At 43.7% G+C, this 22,571-nt stretch overlaps 1 protein-coding gene across 8 annotated transcripts in view; it reads right to left on the bottom strand.

Moving 5' to 3' along the window:
- Window positions 1-8,821: 8,821 nt before the first annotated feature.
- Window positions 8,822-22,571, bottom strand: part of LOC109899996 (BTB/POZ domain-containing protein KCTD5) — a 39,034-nt gene continuing 25,284 nt past the window's right edge. For 6 of the 8 annotated variants that reach the window (XM_020495695.2, XM_020495696.2, XM_031835323.1 and 3 more), the window contains one exon: window positions 8,822-8,957. In XM_020495695.2, coding sequence (XP_020351284.1) covers window positions 8,925-8,957 — 33 coding nt within the window. In that variant the 3' untranslated portion in view covers window positions 8,822-8,924. The remainder of the gene's footprint in view (window positions 8,958-22,571) is intronic. The other 2 variants (XM_020495692.2, XM_020495694.2) reach the window with 1 other exon arrangement.

Genomic DNA, 22,571 nt, shown 5'->3' with positions numbered 1-22,571 from the left:
ACTTTTCAGAAGTTGATAAAAATGTCCAAATACATTTTTAAAAGTAGCTGTATATCGTCAGGGTAGTCTGAAAAGATGCTAAAACTAGCAACAAAATCGCTAGGTGGCCATCACTGATTGGTGGCGTTCGCTGGGCTATATTTGGCTATAAGAAAGGGAGATCTGAATGTTTGAATCGTAAAACATTGTGATAATGTATTCTGATGGTTGTTGATTCTTGGTTTGTTTATTTGTTTACTGTTTATTGTTGATTTTACTTAATTAAACACTATTATCTGATGTGTTTGAGTAAGATTCCTTCTTCTGGGACCGATGGAAGTTGTCTGGAATGTGTGGGTTGGAGGAGCTATGGGAGAACAGTTTACATTTTTGTTGAATACCTGGGATTGAATTGCTGGTTTCTTACGCTGAGAGATGTGCTGCATTTGCGACAGAGGAAAAAAGTGTTGCATTTGGATGGTGGTGATATCGGGATGGTTGTGTCTAGGGGGTAGCGTGTTCACTTGGGCATACATATACATTGATGTTGATCGGGGCTTGTGATTGATGATTTGAGGTACAGAGGAATTGTCATTGGGTTTGGTTTGTAGTTCGCTTTTGAGTTTCTGAATCGATGTAGCATAGTGAATGCTAGCTAGGTGTTTTGTGTTTTTCCTGGGAGAGTGGGTGTTTCATTGTCTCTCTTCTGGATTTGGATGTTTCCTGGGACTATAATCTTGGGGAGAGTGGGTGAAATTGAGGCCATAAAAGACCAAATTGAAAAGGATCTGGAGGTTTTTGTTTTTTCATTCATGTTTGCAAATACACACACATAAAACATTTGTTAGGACTATTTGTTGGTGTTTTTAAAAAACTGATTTGTTTTTTATTTCCTTTGGGTTTGGTGAGTTTTCCATTTGTTTTAGTGCAAAGGTATCTTAAAGGGGCACACTCACATGGAATTTTATGAGTTTTTATTTTGAGTTTTAATTACAAGTGATTCTTTTTTTTTTTTGATTAAAGGGTTCTTTAAAATGTCTAATGTGGTATGAAACATGACTATAAAAGGGTGGTATAACCTCTGACCTTATCATGGCTATCTCTTGTGGTCTGATCAGCCTCAGGGGAGGGCCATTTGGATAATGAATTTGTGGTCATTTGGGAAACTAGTTTTAAGGTAAATTAATTATAATGGAGTTTATAGCTCTTGGACATAATTATAGTAGGAGGTAGGACAAATTATGGGGAGCGGGGAAATAAACTCTAGTGAGAAAAGAGGAAGTGGTTCAGGATTCTGTTTTAAAACATTGGCTGTGAAGTTTTTGAATGGGCTATTATTGATTTGGTATTACAACAGAAAAAAAATCCTATTTATCATCGATAGTAAATAGGGGGAGATATGGTACATTGAGGTTTGGACAGGAGATATTTTAAGCCAATAGGGCAGGAAAATACATAGAAAAAGAGTGATTTTATAAGCATTAAAATTATTCATGAAAATAAATACGTTTCAGTTCTTAGGGATGGTAAATTACTGTAGATAAGGTATCCCACACTATGCAACATATATTAAATTATTGATGAAACTGATTTTAAGGATAACTCATGTTATTGTTAGATAAAATACTGTGGACCCCTGAAGGAAAGAGCTTATTAGTATAGGAAGGATTTGATATGGTTAGCATTTGGTTTGGTTTTATTTGACCATTAAAAGTTTTTTTATTTAAATAGTATTTGAAGTTAACAGGGATATATGACATCTGTGATGATTTAGGATTATTGATAGGTTGATTAAGTATATGTAAGGACTTTAGAGATTGCCACCATAGACATGTTTTTTCTCAAATCAATGATTTTAGATAAAGCCAAATAGTGAGACGCTTAGTTAATATTTGAAAGATAGGAGAGAAAAGGGTTACTGTTTAAATCTATAAATATATATTTAAGAACATATATAAGCAGCACAGATACCTCTTAAAGTAGATAAGACACTTGACAGCTGAACAATGACAGTTGCATTGATCTGTGATATGTGTCTCCAGGTGCCGATTACATCCAGATTTTTCTCTTTCACAGTTACAGGGAATGTTACTACTGATGAAACTATGAGTGATCTGACAGGCTGGTTAAACTCTAGGGATTTCAGTAGGATTAAGTGGCTCAGGGCTGACATCTGGTGGTTGTATGGGGGAATGACATTATGCTCTTTACCCTTACCAGAGCCAGGTAGAAGAGAGAGAGAATGCCAGATGAGTTCAAAGCAAGAAATCAGATCCTAGCAGGATTAGAGTCAAGTATTTTCTAGTGGTCCACTCTCAATAAGAATGTGAACTGGATCAATTATATTTATTATAATCCACAGCGCTTCATCAATTATACCAGAGATGTAATGAATGGCTTGGCAGAATAGAATAGTCTTGGATATGTTTGCTGGCTGAAAAGGGTGGGAGTGTATGGAGGTAATTTGGTGCCTGATGACTCAACTCCAGACAGATCAGTGTCCAAGGCCCTGGCAGAGGACTCTGGGGTGGATAATGCTCTGAGGAATTTTTTATAGTGTGTTTGAAAAATGAATATACGTCATAATCACTGTGTTTTGGGCAACCTTCACCTGTGTGAATGTTTTAGTTTTGTGTGGGTGTTGTGAGAAATAGTTGTTTAACATACATACATACATACATACATACATACATACATACATACATACATACATACATACACACACACACACACACACACACACACACACACACACACACACACACACACACACATACATACATACATACATACATACATACATACATACATACCGCATCCTGAGGAATACCAGGTTTTCAACTCAAGTTCTGATGTCTTGGAAAAACAGTTTGAGATTAGACTACAAATTATAGTAGCCTCAATAAAGGGGATGTCTTCTGATGAAACACCATCAAAACATGAGGTAAATGCCAGGCACATGGCTAGACATGGAATACAGAAGAAAATCAAGTTAAGATTGGCTGGAAGAAAACATGCAACTCAAATGTCATTCAAAGAAATAACCAAAAACAGTATTCAGTAATCAAATGTCATTCAAAGAAATAACCAACAACAGTATTCAGTAATCAAAGGTCATAAAAATAAATAACCAATAACAGTATTCAGTAACAGCTTCGTAATTATACAGTCCATTGACGACTCAAACAAATCTGTCCAGAGAGTTTGAGGATGCCTCCTTGAAATCAAGGCACCCAATAATCCATATTGCAAGACCATAAAAAATGCTCTTCCTTGATAACAAAAGCGCTTAACACCTCACAAGTGCACAAAAAATGCAAGATTTCCTCCATGAAAGCTTTCAACTGAAATCAACTCAAATGGTGATCTGTGGGTGTGTTGATGTGCAGAGACTAGAATCACTGTAGTTACAGTATTTGAAGGTTTGAGAGACAGGCTGTCTACTGGCTGTGAAAGTATTGGGCTACAGGTGCTAGGAGGTGATAATGGCCCGTGCCAAATCATTTGATTTCAGTTCTGCCCAGTGCATGCCGTTTGACAGGGTCTTCTCTCTTTTCTCCTCATTAACATTGTATTAAATACATCTGAAATAGGTCTCATAAAATGCTGTAATAATATACAGTGCATTTGTAAAGTATTCAGACCCCTTGACTTTTTCCAAATTTTGTTACGTTACAGCCTTGTTCTAAAATGTATTTAATTAAAACTTTTCCTCAATCTACACACAATACCCCATAACGACAAATCAAAAACAGGTTTTTAGAAATGTTCGCAAATGTATTACAAATAAAAAACATTAATATTTTATTTACATAAGTATTCAGACCCTTTGTTATGAGACTCGAAATTGAGCTCAGGTGCATCCTGTTTCATCTCACCCTCCTTGAGATGTTTCTACAACTTGGAGTCCACTGGTGGTAAATTCAATTGATTGGACATAATTTGGAAAGGCACACACCTGTCTATATAAGGTCCCACAGTTGACAGAGCATGTCAGAGCAAAAACCAAGCCAGGAGCTCGAAGGAACTGTCCGTAGAGCCCCGAGACAGGATTGTGTCGAGTCACAGATCTGGGGAAGGGTACCAAAACATTTCTGCAGCATTGAATGTCCCCCAAAACACAATGGCCTCCATCATTCTTAAATTGAAGAAGTTTGTAACCAGGGGGGCCCGCCCGGCCAATCTGAGCAATCAGGGGAGATGGTCACAGGTTCTTGGTTACCTCCTGACAGAGCTCCAAAGTTCCTCTGTGGAGATGGGAGAACCTTCCAGAAGGACAACCATCTCTGCAGCCCTCCACCAATCAGGTAGAGTGGCCAGACAGAAGCAAAATTCTAAAATTGCACTTGTGTAATTATTCTGAAAATGTATCCGCAGGCTTACAAAAGGGGTCCGCAGCTGCCAGTTGCCCATCCCTGCTCTAGCTTAAAATATCATGACAACAGCCTGGTCTCAAGGTGCCAGGGCCTATCATCACAACATGAGCAGAGAACAGGGTTGCACCAAAATGGCACCCTATTCCCTAATTAGTACACTACTTTTGACCAGACACCTATGGCCTCTGGTCAAAAGTAGTACACTATATATGGAATTGGGTGCCATTTTAGACGCATGCCTCTTTCAGGCACCTCTCTTTTCTCTTCCTGCCAAGGCCTAGAGTCAGGCTGGAGCCAGAGCAACAGGCTGAGAGCTCTGCTCTGCTGGCATGCACATGCCTCATGGAACACGTATGTTCCGGCAGGAAGCACTGTTGTGTCTGTGTGTGTGTGTGGTGGTGCAGGGCGGTGCACAATTGGTCCAGCGTCGTCTGGGTTAGGGTTTAGCCGGGGTAGGCCATCATTGTAAATAAGAATTTGTTCTTAACTGACTTGCCTAGTTAAATAAATAAATAAAAACAGACCATCCCCTGGCATGGCACAATGCTGTAAGAGCACACTACCCCTATATGTCAAGATAGAGGGTATTGGCCAAGGGTGGAAACTCAGAATAGTAGACATTAAGGAAATTAAAACAACCTCTGTCAACGTGTACAAGACTGGGACAGTCCTGTATGCAGGGCATCCTCATGCAGTTCAAGCAGACTTTTACGGGATCAAAGAGAGAGTACAGCAGGAAACGCTCTCTCTCTGTGACGACTTATCACACCTCTTCAAACTGTCCCCCTCCCGAGAGAGCTGGCTGCTCTACGGACTGACGTGAGAGAACTTAGAGAACACATGGCACCGAAGGACGAGGTCAGAAAGCTGAGGTGTGACAGAGAGCAGGACACTCCCCCAGAGAAGCCAGCTGAACAGCCCACCTCAGACCCGGGCCACAACGGGACAGACAACACAGGACCCACCAACCCAACAGATCCCACCCCATCCTAACAGCCCTTTTGTCGGCTCCCCCGATAGCCCTCCTTACAACCTGCCCACATCCACTGAGGACACACAAAAGCCAGAGATTGTGCTCCTCATTGACTCAAATGGCAAATACATTCATGAAGAAAAACCGAATACATTTCCCAAATACGAAGTGGCTAAACTCTGGTGCCCAAACACTAGGCATGCCCTGGAGCTGTTGTCAGAGGACGGACTAGGGTCCTCCAGCCACACCATAATTCACACAGGCACAAATGACCTGAGGGCCAGCAGGAAAGGGTGGCAATAGCACTCAAGGGAGTGATTGAAAAGGTTTTCTCCACTTTCCCCAACGCACAAGTGGTTATCTCCACCTGCTACCACGAAAATACTTTCACCCTGCCACCATACAGCGGGTGAATGCAAGCATTTTGCGAGACTGTTCCTCAAAAGCTAATGTCTACCTGGCCCACCACTACAACCTGGACTTGAACAGCGGTGTACCTGGTACCTACGACCAGGTACACCTCTACAAGGACGTCACCTTCAACCGTAGCCCCAGCACCTCACACAGGAGAAACAGAGCAACGGACACCCCGCTCAGACCAGAGAGACACCCTCAAAGACCTGCAAGAGCCCCTCCCAAAGGACCTGCACCAAGAGAACCCACGCCAAGAAGACCTACACAAACACCACAGCATCACCAGCCACACCCCAACCAAGACCACCCTAAGAAAAACAAGGCCACAACCTATATGCCCCTTTTGCCCACCCCATGCCCCCCGCCCCTGCAGCAAGGACCTCAAAATGACAGCGGGACACATGCCCAGTTCGTGAGCAGAGCAACAGGCTCAACCCCCACTATTACACCCGCCCAAGCCCCATCCTGCTACCTAAGAGGTATGTATCATATGCTCAACATGCTCTGCTCACACCTACTGGGATGGTCCAGGCCTAAACCACACAAAAACAACACTAGACACTATGGAACACAAAGCTTTTACTATCTCATCCTGGATTATACAAGGTCTGAGGTCATCTGCCTTTGCCCTAAAGAGCAGGAACCCAGACTTAAAATAAATTGTAAATACAGACATTGTCATCCTACAAGAAACATGGTATAAAGGAGACAAATCCACTGGTTGCCCTCAAGGTTACAGAGAGCTGGTAGTCCCATCCACCAAACTACCAGGTGTGAAACAGGGGGACGCTAATTTGGTATAGTGCAGACCTAACCCACTCTATTAAATGAGTTAAAACAGGAAATGTCCTCGTGTGCTACCTATATCCCCCAATAGAATCCCCATACTTTAACGATGACAGCTTCTCCATCCTAGAGGGGGAGATCAACAATTTCCAGGCCCAGGAACATGTATTAGTCTGTGGCGACCTAAATGCCAGAACTGGACAAGAACCGGACACCCTCAGCACACAGGGGGACAAACACCTACCTAGAGCTGACAGCAATCCCTCCCCCATATGCCCCCCCCAGGCACAACTATGACAACAAAATACGGGTCACAACTCCTGCAGCTCTGTCGGACGCTGGGTATGTACATAGTCAATGATAGGCTTCGAGAGGACTCCTATGGTAGGTACACCTATAGCTCATCTCTTGGCAGTAGTACTGTAGACTACTTTATCACTGACCTCAACCCAGAGTCTCTCAGAGCATTCACAGTCAACCCACTGACACCCCTATCAGATCACAGCAGAATCACACTCTACTTGTACAGAGCTATGCTCAATCATGAGGCATCAAAGCCAAAGGAACTGAATAAAATGAATAAATGCTATCGATGGAAGGAAAATAGTGTGGAAATCTACCAAAAAACAATTAGGCAACAACAAATTAAATTGCTTCTAGACAATTTCCTGGACAAAATGTTTCACTGTAATAGTGAAGGTGTAAACTTGGCAGTAGAAAACCTAAACAGTATATTTGACATCGCAGCTTCCCTATCAAATCTACAAATTTCAAGCGAACAACCTAAGAAAATTAACAACAGTGACAAATGGTTTGATGAAGAATGTAAAAACTTTAAGAAATTGAGAAACCTGTCCAACCAAAAACATAGAGACATTGCTCTTTATGGTTGTGAGGTCGGGGATCCGCTCCCAAACCAAAAATTCACAAAATGGGATGAACACCAAATTGAGACTTTGCATGCAGAATTCTGCAAAAAATATCCTCTGTGTACAACATAAAACACCAGGTAATGCATGCAGAGCAGAAAAGACGCCAATGCCCGCTAATGATCCAAATCCAGAAAAGAGCAGTTCAATTATACAACCACCACCAAAAGGAAGTGATTCCCAAACCTTCCATAACAAAGCCATTACCAGAGTGATGAACCTGGAGAAGAGCCCCCTTAGCAAGCTGGTTCTGGGGCTCTGTTCACAAACACAAACAGACTCCACAGAACCCCAGGACAGCAACACAATTAGGCCCAACCAAATCATGAGAAAACAAAAAGATAATTACTTGACACATTGGAAAGAATTGACAAAGAAACTGAGCAAACTAGAATGCTATTTGGCCCTAAACAGAGTACACAGTGCCAGAATACCTTGTCTTCTCTTGGGAGCCAGGTCTGAGCTGCACTTCCTAACCTCCTGCCAAATGTATGACCATATTAGAGACACATATTTTCCTCATATTACACAGACCCACATAGAATTAGAAAAAAAATCAAATTTGATAAACTCCCATATCTATTGGGTGAAATACCACAGTGTGCTGTCACAGCAGCAATATTTGTGACCTGTTGCCACAAGAAAAGGGCAACCAGTGAAGAACAAACACCATTGTAAATACAACCCATATTTATGTTTATTTATTTTCCCTTTTGTACATGAACTATTTGCACAGCATTACAACACTGTATATAGACAATGACATTTGAAATGTCTCTATTCTTTTGGAACTTTTGTGAATGTAATGTTTACTGTTAACTTACTGTTCATATCTATTTCACTTGCTTTGGCAATGTAAACATGTTTCCCATGCCAATAAAGCCCCTTAAATTGAATTGAAATTGAATTGAGAAATCGGGGGAGTGTGTGAGTGAGAGTGAAAGTGTGTGTGTGTGTGTGCGTGTTGCTGACTGTGGCCAGTTAGTTGATGTCCGTCTGTCTTTCTGTATAAATCTCACTAAATGTCAGACGCACCACAGGCCCATGTCTCACTACTGTATAAAGCATCAGACCAGTCAGAACCAGTCTAAACAATAACAACTTACTTATGAATCATATTCCACGTGTGAATTTCAAACCCTTTTTCATATTTGGATGAGGACATTGATTTGCAGTGCTTTTCAACCATTGTTTTTGGTCAAATCTATTTGACTAAGATTCATTCACTGCCATGACTTCAGTGGTGATTAGAACTAAAATACATTTTAAAATGATATTTATACAAAATGCCCTTACTAACATATCTGTCTCTAACATTTTGAAATGTTGGCATGATTTGCTTATGTTTCAATAATATTTGAAAATAATGTTTGAGCATTTATTGGTCGTTTTTTTCCCCAAAGCAACAATACAACATATATAAACAAACACATAATGGAATGTCAAGCTCGAAAAATACATTTCTCTCTAGTACATCCGGGATCCATGCATGTGAAAAAGCTGGAAGACAAGCAGAGAAAGGAGAAACCATCTTTAAAGACAGATTATCATGTTCATATAACCAATCACAATATTGAGAAACATTTCAAGTTGTGGATCAGCTTGGATTGGACGACATGGGAATCAATCTTATCACAGAAATGTCATGTTTGATGCTGATGGTGACGATGGTGACAGTAATAGTGTGTGTCCCCTTGTTGTGGATGGAAAACAACAACATACGTTTGATTGATTAATTGGTGTTTGGATAAACAAAAAAACGCAGCAGCTAAACTTTGTGCAGTTTTCCCAAACTATGTCCCCTTTACACTTCTACAAGTAAAATGGTGTGTGTGTATGTGAACTGTAAAATACATTAATACCTCTATTACACAAAAGGTCAGGGCTATTCCATGTCATTGCATTGGTAATGAGAGACCTTTAGGAGAGGGTTTGGATCAGTGGCAGCTCATTATTAGTCTTGGATATCCCAGATCTAGGACATTGTTCATGTGAGAGACATCTAGGACATTGTTCATGTGAGGGGCATCTAGGACATTGTTCATGTGAGAGGCATCTAGGGCATTGTTCATGTGAGAGGCATCTAGGGCATTGTTCATGTGAGAGGCATCTAGATGTGAGAGGCATCTAGGGCATTGTTCATGTGAGAGGCATCTAGGACATTGTTCATGTGAGAGGCATCTAGGACATTGTTCATGTGAGAGGCATCTAGGTCATTGTTCATGTGAGAGGCATCTAGGACATTGTTCATGTGAGAGGCATCTAGGACATTGTTCATGTGAGAGGCATCTAGGACATTGTTCATGTGAGAGGCATCTAGGACATTGTTCATGTGAGAGGCATCTAGGACATTGTTCATGTGAGGCATCTAGGACATTGTTCATGTGAGAGGCATCTAGGACATTGTTCATGTGAGAGGCATCTAGGACATTGTTCATGTGAGAGGCATCTAGGACATTGTTCATGTGAGAGGCATCTAGGACATTGTTCATGTGAGAGGCATCTAGGGCATAGTTCATGTGAGAGGCATCTAGATGTGAGAGGCATCTAGGGCATTGTTCATGTGAGAGGCATCTAGGACATTGTTCATGTGAGAGGCATCTAGGACATTGTTCATGTGAGAGGCATCTAGGACATTGTTCATGTGAGAGGCATCTAGGACATTGTTCATGTGAGAGGCATCTAGGACATTGTTCATGTGAGAGGCACCTAGGACATTGTTCATGTGAGAGGCATCTAGGACATTGTTCATGTGAGAGGCATCTAAGACATTGTTCATGTGAGAGGCATCTAGGGCATTGTTCATGTGAGAGGCATCTAGGACATTGTTCATGTGAGAGGCATCTAGAACATTGTTCATGTGAGAGGCATCTAGGACATTGTTCATGTGAGAGGCATCTAGATGTGAGAGGCATCTAGGACATTGTTCATGTGAGAGGCATCTAAGACATTGTTCATGTGAGAGGCATCTAGGGCATTGTTCATGTGAGAGGCATCTAGGACATTGTTCATGTGAGAGGCATCTAGAACATTGTTAATGTGAGAGGCATCTAGGACATTGTTCATGTGAGAGGCATCTAGATGTGAGAGGCATCTAGGACATTGTTCATGTGAGAGGCATCTAGGACATTGTTCATGTGAGAGGCATCTAGGACATTGTTCATGTGAGAGGCATCTAGGACATTGTTCATGTGAGAGGCATCTAGGACATTGTTCATGTGAGAGGCATCTAGGACATTGTTCATGTGAGAGGCATCTAGGGCATTGTTCATGTGAGAGGCATCTAGATGTGAGAGGCATCTAGGGCATTGTTCATGTGAGAGTCATCTAGGACATTGTTCATGTGAGAGGCATCTAGGACATTGTTCATGTGAGAGGCATCTAGGACATTGTTCATGTGAGAGGCATCTAGGACATCGTTCATGTGAGAGGCATCTAGGACATCGTTCATGTGAGAGGCATCTAGGACATTGTTCATGTGAGAGGCATCTAGGACATTGTTCATGTGAGAGGCATCTAGGACATTGTTCATGTGAGAGGCATCTAGGACATCGTTCATGTGAGAGGCATCTAGGACATCGTTCATGTGAGAGGCATCTAGGACATTGTTCATGTGAGAGGCATCTAGGACATTGTTCATGTGAGAGGCATCTAGGACATTGTTCATGTGAGAGGCATCTAGGGCATTGTTCATGTGAGAGGCATCTAGGACATTGTCCTTGTGAAAGGCATCTAGGACATTGTTCATGTGAGAGGCATCTAGGGCATTGTTCATGTGAGAGGCATCTAGGACATTGTTCATGTGAGAGGCATCTAGGACATTGTCCTTGTGAAAGGCATCTAGGACATTGTTCATGTGAGAGGCATCTAGGGCATTGTTCATGTGAGAGGCATCTAGGACATTGTCCTTGTGAAAGGCATCTAGGACATTGTTCATGTGAGAGGCATCTAGGACATTGTTCATGTGAGAGGCATCTAGGACATTGTTCATGTGAGAGGCATCTAGATGTGAGAGGCATCTAGGGCATTGTTCATGTGAGAGGCATCTAGGACATTGTTCATGTGAGAGGCATCTAGGGCATTGTTCATGTGAGAGGCATCTAGGGCATTGTTCATGTGAGAGGCATCTAGGGCATTGTTCATGTGAGAGGCATCTAGGACATTGTTCATGTGAGAGGCATCTAGGGCATTGTTCATGTGAGAGGCATTTAGGGCATTGTTCATGTGAGAGGCATCTAGATGTGAGAGGCATCTAGGACATTGTTCATGTGAGAGGCATCTAGGACATTGTTCATGTGAGAGGCATCTAGGGCATTGTTCATGTGAGAGGCATCTAGGACATTGTTCATGTGAGAGGCATCTAGGGCATTGTTCATGTGAGAGGCATCTAGGACATTGTTCATGTGAGAGGCATCAAGGACATTGTTCATGTGAGAGGCATCTAGGGCATTGTTCATGTGAGAGGCATCTAGGGCATTGTTCATGTGAGAGGCATCTAGGGCATTGTTCATGTGAGAGGCATCTAGGACATTGTTCATGTGAGAGGCATCTAGGGCATTGTTCATGTGAGAGGCATCTAGGGCATTGTTCATGTGAGAGGCATCTAGGGCATTGTTCATGTGAGAGGCATCTAGATGTGAGAGGCATCTAGGACATTGTTCATGTGAGAGGCATCTAGGACATTGTTCATGTGAGAGGCATCTAGGACATTGTTCATGTGAGAGGCATCTAGGGCATTGTTCATGTGAGAGGCATCTAGATGTGAGAGGCATCTAGGGCATTGTTCAGGTGAGAGGCATCTAGATGTGAGAGGCATCTAGGGCATTGTTCATGTGAGAGGCATCTAGGACATTGTTCATGTGAGAGGCATCTAGGACATTGTTCATGTGAGAGGCATCTAGGACATTGTTCATGTGAGAGGCATCTAGGACATTGTTCATGTGAGAGGCATCTAGGACATTGTTCATGTGAGAGGCATCTAGGACATTGTTCATGTGAGAGGCATCTAGGGCATTGTTCATGTGAGAGGCATCTAGATGTGAGAGGCATCTAGGGCATTGTTCATGTGAGAGGCATCTAGGACATTGTTCATGTGAGAGGCATCTAGGACATTGTTCATGTGAGAGGCATCTAGGACATTGTTCATGTGAGAGGCATCTAGAACATTGTTCATGTGAGAGGCATCTAGGACATTGTTCATGTGAGAGGCATCTAGATGTGAGAGGCATCTAGGACATTGTTCATGTGAGAGGCATCTAAGACATTGTTCATGTGAGAGGCATCTAGGGCATTGTTCATGTGAGAGGCATCTAGGACATTGTTCATGTGAGAGGCATCTAGAACATTGTTAATGTGAGAGGCATCTAGGACATTGTTCATGTGAGAGGCATCTAGGACATTGTTCATGTGAGAGGCACCTAGGACATTGTTCATGTGAGAGGCATCTAGATGTGAGAGGCATCTAGGACATTGTTCATGTGAGAGGCATCTAGGACATTGTTCATGTGAGAGGCATCTAGGGCATTGTTCATGTGAGAGGCATCTAGGGCATTGTTCATGTGAGAGGCATCTAGGGCATTGTTCATGTGAGAGGCATCTAGATGTGAGAGGCATCTAGGGCATTGTTCATGTGAGAGTCATCTAGGACATTGTTCATGTGAGAGGCATCTAGGACATTGTTCATGTGAGAGGCATCTAGGACATTGTTCATGTGAGAGGCATCTAGGACATCGTTCATGTGAGAGGCATCTAGGACATCGTTCATGTGAGAGGCATCTAGGACATTGTTCATGTGAGAGGCATCTAGGACATTGTTCATGTGAGAGGCATCTAGGACATTGTTCATGTGAGAGGCATCTAGGACATCGTTCATGTGAGAGGCATCTAGGACATCGTTCATGTGAGAGGCATCTAGGACATTGTTCATGTGAGAGGCATCTAGGACATTGTTCATGTGAGAGGCATCTAGGACATTGTTCATGTGAGAGGCATCTAGGGCATTGTTCATGTGAGAGGCATCTAGGACATTGTTCATGTGAGAGGCATCTAGGGCATTGTTCATGTGAGAGGCATCTAGGGCATTGTTCATGTGAGAGGCATCTAGGACATTGTTCATGTGAGAGGCATCTAGGACATTGTCCTTGTGAAAGGCATCTAGGACATTGTTCATGTGAGAGGCATCTAGGGCATTGTTCATGTGAGAGGCATCTAGGACATTGTCCTTGTGAAAGGCATCTAGGACATTGTTCATGTGAGAGGCATCTAGGACATTGTTCATGTGAGAGGCATCTAGGACATTGTTCATGTGAGAGGCATCTAGATGTGAGAGGCATCTAGGGCATTGTTCATGTGAGAGGCATCTAGGACATTGTTCATGTGAGAGGCATCTAGGGCATTGTTCATGTGAGAGGCATCTAGGACATTGTTCATGTGAGAGGCATCAAGGACATTGTTCATGTGAGAGGCATCTAGGGCATTGTTCATGTGAGAGGCATCTAGGGCATTGTTCATGTGAGAGGCATCTAGGGCATTGTTCATGTGAGAGGCATCTAGGACATTGTTCATGTGAGAGGCATCTAGGGCATTGTTCATGTGAGAGGCATTTAGGGCATTGTTCATGTGAGAGGCATCTAGATGTGAGAGGCATCTAGGACATTGTTCATGTGAGAGGCATCTAGGACATTGTTCATGTGAGAGGCATCTAGGGCATTGTTCATGTGAGAGGCATCTAGGACATTGTTCATGTGAGAGGCATCTAGGGCATTGTTCATGTGAGAGGCATCTAGGACATTGTTCATGTGAGAGGCATCAAGGACATTGTTCATGTGAGAGGCATCTAGGGCATTGTTCATGTGAGAGGCATCTAGGGCATTGTTCATGTGAGAGGCATCTAGGGCATTGTTCATGTGAGAGGCATCTAGGACATTGTTCATGTGAGAGGCATCTAGGGCATTGTTCATGTGAGAGGCATCTAGGGCATTGTTCATGTGAGAGGCATCTAGGGCATTGTTCATGTGAGAGGCATCTAGATGTGAGAGGCATCTAGGACATTGTTCATGTGAGAGGCATCTAGGACATTGTTCATGTGAGAGGCATCTAGGACATTGTTCATGTGAGAGGCATCTAGGGCATTGTTCATGTGAGAGGCATCTAGATGTGAGAGGCATCTAGGGCATTGTTCAGGTGAGAGGCATCTAGATGTGAGAGGCATCTAGGGCATTGTTCATGTGAGAGGCATCTAGGACATTGTTCATGTGAGAGGCATCTAGGACATTGTTCATGTGAGAGGCATCTAGGACATTGTTCATGTGAGAGGCATCTATGACATTGTTCATGTGAGAGGCATCTAGGACATTGTTCATGTGAGAGGCATCTAGGACATTGTTCATGTGAGAGGCATCTAGGGCATTGTTCATGTGAGAGGCATCTAGATGTGAGAGGCATCTAGGGCATTGTTCATGTGAGAGGCATCTAGGACATTGTTCATGTGAGAGGCATCTAGGACATTGTTCATGTGAGAGGCATCTAGGACATTGTTCATGTGAGAGGCATCTAGAACATTGTTCATGTGAGAGGCATCTAGGACATTGTTCATGTGAGAGGCATCTAGATGTGAGAGGCATCTAGGACATTGTTCATGTGAGAGGCATCTAAGACATTGTTCATGTGAGAGGCATCTAGGGCATTGTTCATGTGAGAGGCCATCTAGGACATTGTTCATGTGAGAGGCATCTAGAACATTGTTAATGTGAGAGGCATCTAGGACATTGTTCATGTGAGAGGCATCTATGTGAGAGGCATCTAGGACATTGTTCATGTGAGAGGCATCTAGGACATTGTTCATGTGAGAGGCATCTAGGACATTGTTCATGTGAGAGGCATCTAGGACATTGTTCATGTGGAGAGGCATCTAGGACATTGTTCATGTGAGAGGCATCTAGGGCATTGTTCATGTGAGAGGCATTGAGAGGCATCTAGGGCATTGTTCATAGTGAGAGGCATCTAGGACATTGTTCATGTGAGAGGCATCTAGGACATTGTTCATGTGAGAGGCATCTAGGACATTGTTCATAGTGAGAGGCATCTAGGACATCGTTCATGTGAGAGGCATCTAGGACATCGTTCATGTGAGAGGCATCTAGACATCGTTCATGTGAGAGGCATCTAGGACATTGTTCATGTGAGAGGCAATCTAGGACATTGTTCATGTGAGAGGCATCTAGGACATTGTTCATGTGAGAGGCCATCTAGGACATTGTTCATGTGAGAGGCATCTAGGACATTCGTCATGTGAGAGGCATCTAGGACATCGTTCATTGTGAGAGGCATCTAGGACATGTTCATGTGAGAGGCATCTAGGGACATTGTTCATCGTGAGAGGCATCTAGGACATTGTTCATGTGAGAGGCATCTAGGGCATTGTTCATGTGAGAGGCATCTTAGGACATTGTCCTTGTGAAAGGCCATCTAGGACATTGTTCATGTGAGAGGCATCTAGGGCATTGTTCATGTGAGAGGCATCTAGGACATTGTTCATGTGAGAGGCATCTAGGACATTGTCCTTGTGAAAGGCATCTAGGATCATTGTTCATGTGCGAGGCATCTTAGGGCATGTGTTCATGTGAGAGGGCCATCTAGGACATTGTCCCCTGTGAAAGGGCATCTAGGACATTGTTCATCTGTGAAGAGGCAATCTAAGGACATTGTTAATAGGTGAGCGGCATCTAGGACCTTGTTCATTGGTGAGAGGCATCTAGATGTGAGAGGCAATCTAGGGCATTGTTCATGTGAGAGGCATCTTAGGACAGTTGTTCATGTGAGAGGCATCTAGGGCATTGTTCATATGTGAGAGGCATCTAGGAACATTGTTCATGTGAGATGCATCCAAGGCAATTCAATGGGAGGCATTAGTGCATTGTTCATGTGAGAGGCATCTAGGGCATTGTTCATGTGAGAGGCATCTAGGGCATTGTTCATGTGAGAGGCATCTAGGGCATTGTTCATGTGAGAGGCATCTAGGACATTGTTCATGTGAGAGGCATCTAGGGCATTGTTCATGTGAGAGGCATCTAGGGCATTGTTCATGTGAGAGGCATCTAGATGTGAGAGGCATCTAGGACATTGTTCATGTGAGAGGCATCTAGGACATTGTTCATGTGAGAGGCATCTAGGGCATTGTTCATGTGAGAGGCATCTAGGGCATTGTTCATGTGAGAGGCATCTAGGGCATTGTTCATGTGAGAGGCATCTAGGACATTGTTCATGTGAGAGGCATCTAGGACATTGTTCATGTGAGAGGCATCTAGGGCATTGTTCATGTGAGAGGCATCTAGGGCATTGTTCATGTGAGAGGCATCTAGGGCATTGTTCATGTGAGAGGCATCTAGGACATTGTTCATGTGAGAGGCATCTAGGGCATTGTTCATGTGAGAGGCATCTAGGACATTGTTCATGTGAGAGGCATCTAGGGCATTGTTCATGTGAGAGGCATCTAGATGTGAGAGGCATCTAGGACATTGTTCATGTGAGAGGCATCTAGGACATTGTTCATGTGAGAGGCATCTAGGACATTGTTCATGTGAGAGGCATCTAGGGCATTGTTCATGTGAGAGGCATCTAGATGTGAGAGGCATCTAGGGCATTGTTCATGTGAGAGGCATCTAGATGTGAGAGGCATCTAGGGCATTGTTCATGTGAGAGGCATCTAGGACATTGTTCATGTGAGAGGCATCTAGGACATTGTTCATGTGAGAGGCATCTAGGACATTGTTCATGTGAGAGGCATCTAGGACATTGTTCATGTGAGAGGCATCTAGGACATTGTTCATGTGAGAGGCATCTAGGACATTGTTCATGTGAGAGGCATCTAGGGCATTGTTCATGTGAGAGGCATCTAGATGTGAGAGGCATCTAGGACATTGTTCATGTGAGAGGCATCTAGGACATTGTTCATGTGAGAGGCATCTAGGACATTGTTCATGTGAGAGGCATCTAGGACATTGTTCATGTGAGAGGCATCTAGGACATTGTTCATGTGAGAGGCATCTAGGACATTGTTCATGTGAGAGGCATCTAGGACATTGTTCATGTGAGAGGCATCTAGGACATTGTTCATGTGAGAGGCATCTAGGGCATTGTTCATGTGAGAGGCATCTAGGACATTGTTCATGTGAGAGGCATCTAGGACATTGTTCATGTGAGAGGCATCTAGGACATTGTTCATGTGAGAGGCATCTAGGACATTGTTCATGTGAGAGGCATCTAGATGTGAGAGGCATCTAGGGCATTGTTCATGTGAGAGGCATCTAGGACATTGTTCATGTGAGAGGCATCTAGGACATTGTTCATGTGAGAGGCATCTAGGACATTGTTCATGTGAGAGGCATCTAGGACATTGTTCATGTGAGAGGCATCTAGATGTGTGAGAGGCATCTAGGGCATTGTTCATGTGAGAGGCATCTAGATTGTTCATGTGAGAGGCATCTAGGACATTGTTCATGTGAGAGGCATCTAGGACATTGTTCATGTGAGAGGCATCTAGGACATTGTTCATGTGAGAGGCATCTAGGACATTGTTCATGTGAGAGGCATCTAGGACATTGTTCATGTGAGAGGCATCTAGGACATTGTTCATGTGAGAGGCATCTAGGACATTGTTCATGTGAGAGGCATCTAGATTGTTCATGTGAGAGGCATCTAGGACATTGTTCATGTGAGAGGCATCTAGGACATTGTTCATGTGAGAGGCATCTAGGACATTGTTCATGTGAGAGGCATCTAGGACATTGTTCATGTGAGAGGCATCTAGGACATTGTTCATGTGAGAGGCATCTAGGACATTGTTCATGTGAGAGGCATCTAGGGCATTGTTCATGTGAGAGGCATCTAGGACATTGTTCATGTGAGAGGCATCTAGGACATTGTTCATGTGAGAGGCATCTAGGACATTGTTCATGTGAGAGGCATCTAGGGCATTGTTCATGTGAGAGGCATCTAGGACATTGTGTATAAGAGGCATCTAGGACATTGTTCATGTGAGAGGCATCTAGGACATTGTTCATGTGAGAGGCATCTAGGACATTGTTCATGTGAGAGGCATCTAGATGTGAGAGGCATCTAGGGCATTGTTCATGTGAGAGGCATCTAGGACATTGTTCATGTGAGAGGCATCTAGGGCATTGTTCATGTGAGAGGCATCTAGGACATTGTTCATGTGAGAGGCATCTAGGACATTGTTCATGTGAGAGGCATCTAGGGCATTGTTCATGTGAGAGGCATCTAGGGCATTGTTCATGTGAGAGGCATCTAGGGCATTGTTCATGTGAGAGGCATCTAGGACATTGTTCATGTGAGAGGCATCTAGGGCATTGTTCATGTGAGAGGCATCTAGATAGGGCATTGTTCATGTGAGAGGCATCTAGATGTGAGAGGCATCTAGGACATTGTTCATGTGAGAGGCATCTAGGACATTGTTCATGTGAGAGGCATCTAGGGCATTGTTCATGTGAGAGGCATCTAGGACATTGTTCATGTGAGAGGCATCTAGGACATTGTTCATGTGAGAGGCATCTAGGACATTGTTCATGTGAGAGGCATCTAGGGCATTGTTCATGTGAGAGGCATCTAGGGCATTGTTCATGTGAGAGGCATCTAGGGCATTGTTCATGTGAGAGGCATCTAGGACATTGTTCATGTGAGAGGCATCTAGGGCATTGTTCATGTGAGAGGCATCTAGGGCATTGTTCATGTGAGAGGCATCTAGATGTGAGAGGCATCTAGGACATTGTTCATGTGAGAGGCATCTAGGACATTGTTCATGTGAGAGGCATCTAGGACATTGTTCATGTGAGAGGCATCTAGGGCATTGTTCATGTGAGAGGCATCTAGATGTGAGAGGCATCTAGGGCATTGTTCAGGTGAGAGGCATCTAGATGTGAGAGGCATCTAGGGCATTGTTCATGTGAGAGGCATCTAGGACATTGTTCATGTGAGAGGCATCTAGGACATTGTTCATGTGAGAGGCATCTAGGACATTGTTCATGTGAGAGGCATCTAGGACATTGTTCATGTGAGAGGCATCTAGGACATTGTTCATGTGAGAGGCATCTAGGACATTGTTCATGTGAGAGGCATCTAGGGCATTGTTCATGTGAGAGGCATCTAGATGTGAGAGGCATCTAGGGCATTGTTCATGTGAGAGGCATCTAGGACATTGTTCATGTGAGAGGCATCTAGGACATTGTTCATGTGAGAGGCATCTAGGGCATTGTTCATGTGAGAGGCATCTAGGACATTGTTCATGTGAGAGGCATCTAGGACATTGTTCATGTGAGAGGCATCTAGGGCATTGTTCATGTGAGAGGCATCTAGGGCATTGTTCATGTGAGAGGCATCTAGGACATTGTTCATGTGAGAGGCATCTAGGACATTGTTCATGTGAGAGGCATCTAGGACATTGTTCATGTGAGAGGCATCTCATTGTTCATGTGAGAGGCATCTAGGGCATTGTTCATGTGAGAGGCATCTAGATGTGAGAGGCATCTAGGGCATTGTTCATGTGAGAGGCATCTAGGACATTGTTCATGTGAGGCATCTAGGACATTGTTCATGTGAGAGGCATCTAGGACATTGTTCATGTGAGAGGCATCTAGGACATTGTTCATGTGAGAGGCATCTAGGACATTGTTCATGTGAGAGGCATCTAGGGCATTGTTCATGTGAGAGGCATCTAGGACATTGTTCATGTGAGAGGCATCTAGGACATTGTTCATGTGAGAGGCATCTAGGACATTGTTCATGTGAGAGGCATCTAGGACATTGTTCATGTGAGAGGCATCTAGATGTGAGAGGCATCTAGGGCATTGTTCATGTGAGAGGCATCTAGGACATTGTTCATGTGAGAGGCATCTAGGGCATTGTTCATGTGAGAGGCATCTAGGACATTGTTCATGTGAGAGGCATCTAGGACATTGTTCATGTGAGAGGCATCTAGGGCATTGTTCATGTGAGAGGCATCTAGGGCATTGTTCATGTGAGAGGCATCTAGGGCATTGTTCATGTGAGAGGCATCTAGGACATTGTTCATGTGAGAGGCATCTAGGGCATTGTTCATGTGAGAGGCATCTAGGGCATTGTTCATGTGAGAGGCATCTAGGGCATTGTTCATGTGAGAGGCATCTAGATGTGAGAGGCATCTAGGACATTGTTCATGTGAGAGGCATCTAGGACATTGTTCATGTGAGAGGCATCTAGGACATTGTTCATGTGAGAGGCATCTAGGGCATTGTTCATGTGAGAGGCATCTAGATGTGAGAGGCATCTAGGGCATTGTTCATGTGAGAGGCATCTAGGGCATTGTTCATGTGAGAGGCATCTAGATGTGAGAGGCATCTAGGGCATTGTTCATGTGAGAGGCATCTAGGACATTGTTCATGTGAGAGGCATCTAGGGCATTGTTCATGTGAGAGGCATCTAGGACATTGTTCATGTGAGAGGCATCTAGGACATTGTTCATGTGAGAGGCATCTAGGGCATTGTTCATGTGAGAGGCATCTAGGGCATTGTTCATGTGAGAGGCATCTAGGGCATTGTTCATGTGAGAGGCATCTAGGACATTGTTCATGTGAGAGGCATCTAGGGCATTGTTCATGTGAGAGGCATCTAGGGCATTGTTCATGTGAGAGGCATCTAGGGCATTGTTCATGTGAGAGGCATCTAGATGTGAGAGGCATCTAGGACATTGTTCATGTGAGAGGCATCTAGGACATTGTTCATGTGAGAGGCATCTAGGACATTGTTCATGTGAGAGGCATCTAGGGCATTGTTCATGTGAGAGGCATCTAGATGTGAGAGGCATCTAGGGCATTGTTCATGTGAGAGGCATCTAGGGCATTGTTCATGTGAGAGGCATCTAGATGTGAGAGGCATCTAGGGCATTGTTCATGTGAGAGGCATCTAGGACATTGTTCATGTGAGAGGCATCTAGGACATTGTTCATGTGAGAGGCATCTAGGACATTGTTCATGTGAGAGGCATCTAGGACATTGTTCATGTGAGAGGCATCTAGGGCATTGTTCATGTGAGAGGCATCTAGATGTGAGAGGCATCTAGGGCATTGTTCATGTGAGAGGCATCTAGGACATTGTTCATGTGAGAGGCATCTAGGACATTGTTCATGTGAGAGGCATCTAGGGCATTGTTCATGTGAGAGGCATCTAGGACATTGTTCATGTGAGAGGCATCTAGGACATTGTTCATGTGAGAGGCATCTAGGGCATTGTTCATGTGAGAGGCATCTAGGGCATTGTTCATGTGAGAGGCATCTAGGACATTGTTCATGTGAGAGGCATCTAGGGCATTGTTCATGTGAGAGGCATCTAGATGTGAGAGGCATCTAGGGCATTGTTCATGTGAGAGGCATCTAGGACATTGTTCATGTGAGGCATCTAGGACATTGTTCATGTGAGAGGCATCTAGGACATTGTTCATGTGAGAGGCATCTAGGACATTGTTCATGTGAGAGGCATCTAGGACATTGTTCATGTGAGAGGCATCTAGGACATTGTTCATGTGAGAGGCATCTAGGACATTGTTCATGTGAGAGGCATCTAGGACATTGTTCATGTGAGGCATCTAGGACATTGTTCATGTGAGAGGCATCTAGGACATTGTTCATGTGAGAGGCATCTAGGACATTGTTCATGTGAGAGGCATCTAGGACATTGTTCATGTGAGAGGCATCTAGGACATTGTTCATGTGAGAGGCATCTAGGGCATTGTTCATGTGAGAGGCATCTAGATGTGAGAGGCATCTAGGGCATTGTTCATGTGAGAGGCATCTAGGACATTGTTCATGTGAGAGGCATCTAGGACATTGTTCATGTGAGAGGCATCTAGGACATTGTTCATGTGAGAGGCATCTAGGACATTGTTCATGTGAGAGGCATCTAGGACATTGTTCATGTGAGAGGCATCTAGGACATTGTTCATGTGAGAGGCATCTAGGACATTGTTCATGTGAGAGGCATCTAGGACATTGTTCATGTGAGAGGCATCTAGGGCATTGTTCATGTGAGAGGCATCTAGGACATTGTTCATGTGAGAGGCATCTAGGAC

This window comes from Oncorhynchus kisutch, linkage group LG11, assembly GCF_002021735.2.
Source record: "Oncorhynchus kisutch isolate 150728-3 linkage group LG11, Okis_V2, whole genome shotgun sequence".
NCBI lineage: Eukaryota > Metazoa > Chordata > Actinopteri > Salmoniformes > Salmonidae > Oncorhynchus > Oncorhynchus kisutch.
This window is presented reverse-complemented; position numbering and strand designations above follow the sequence as displayed.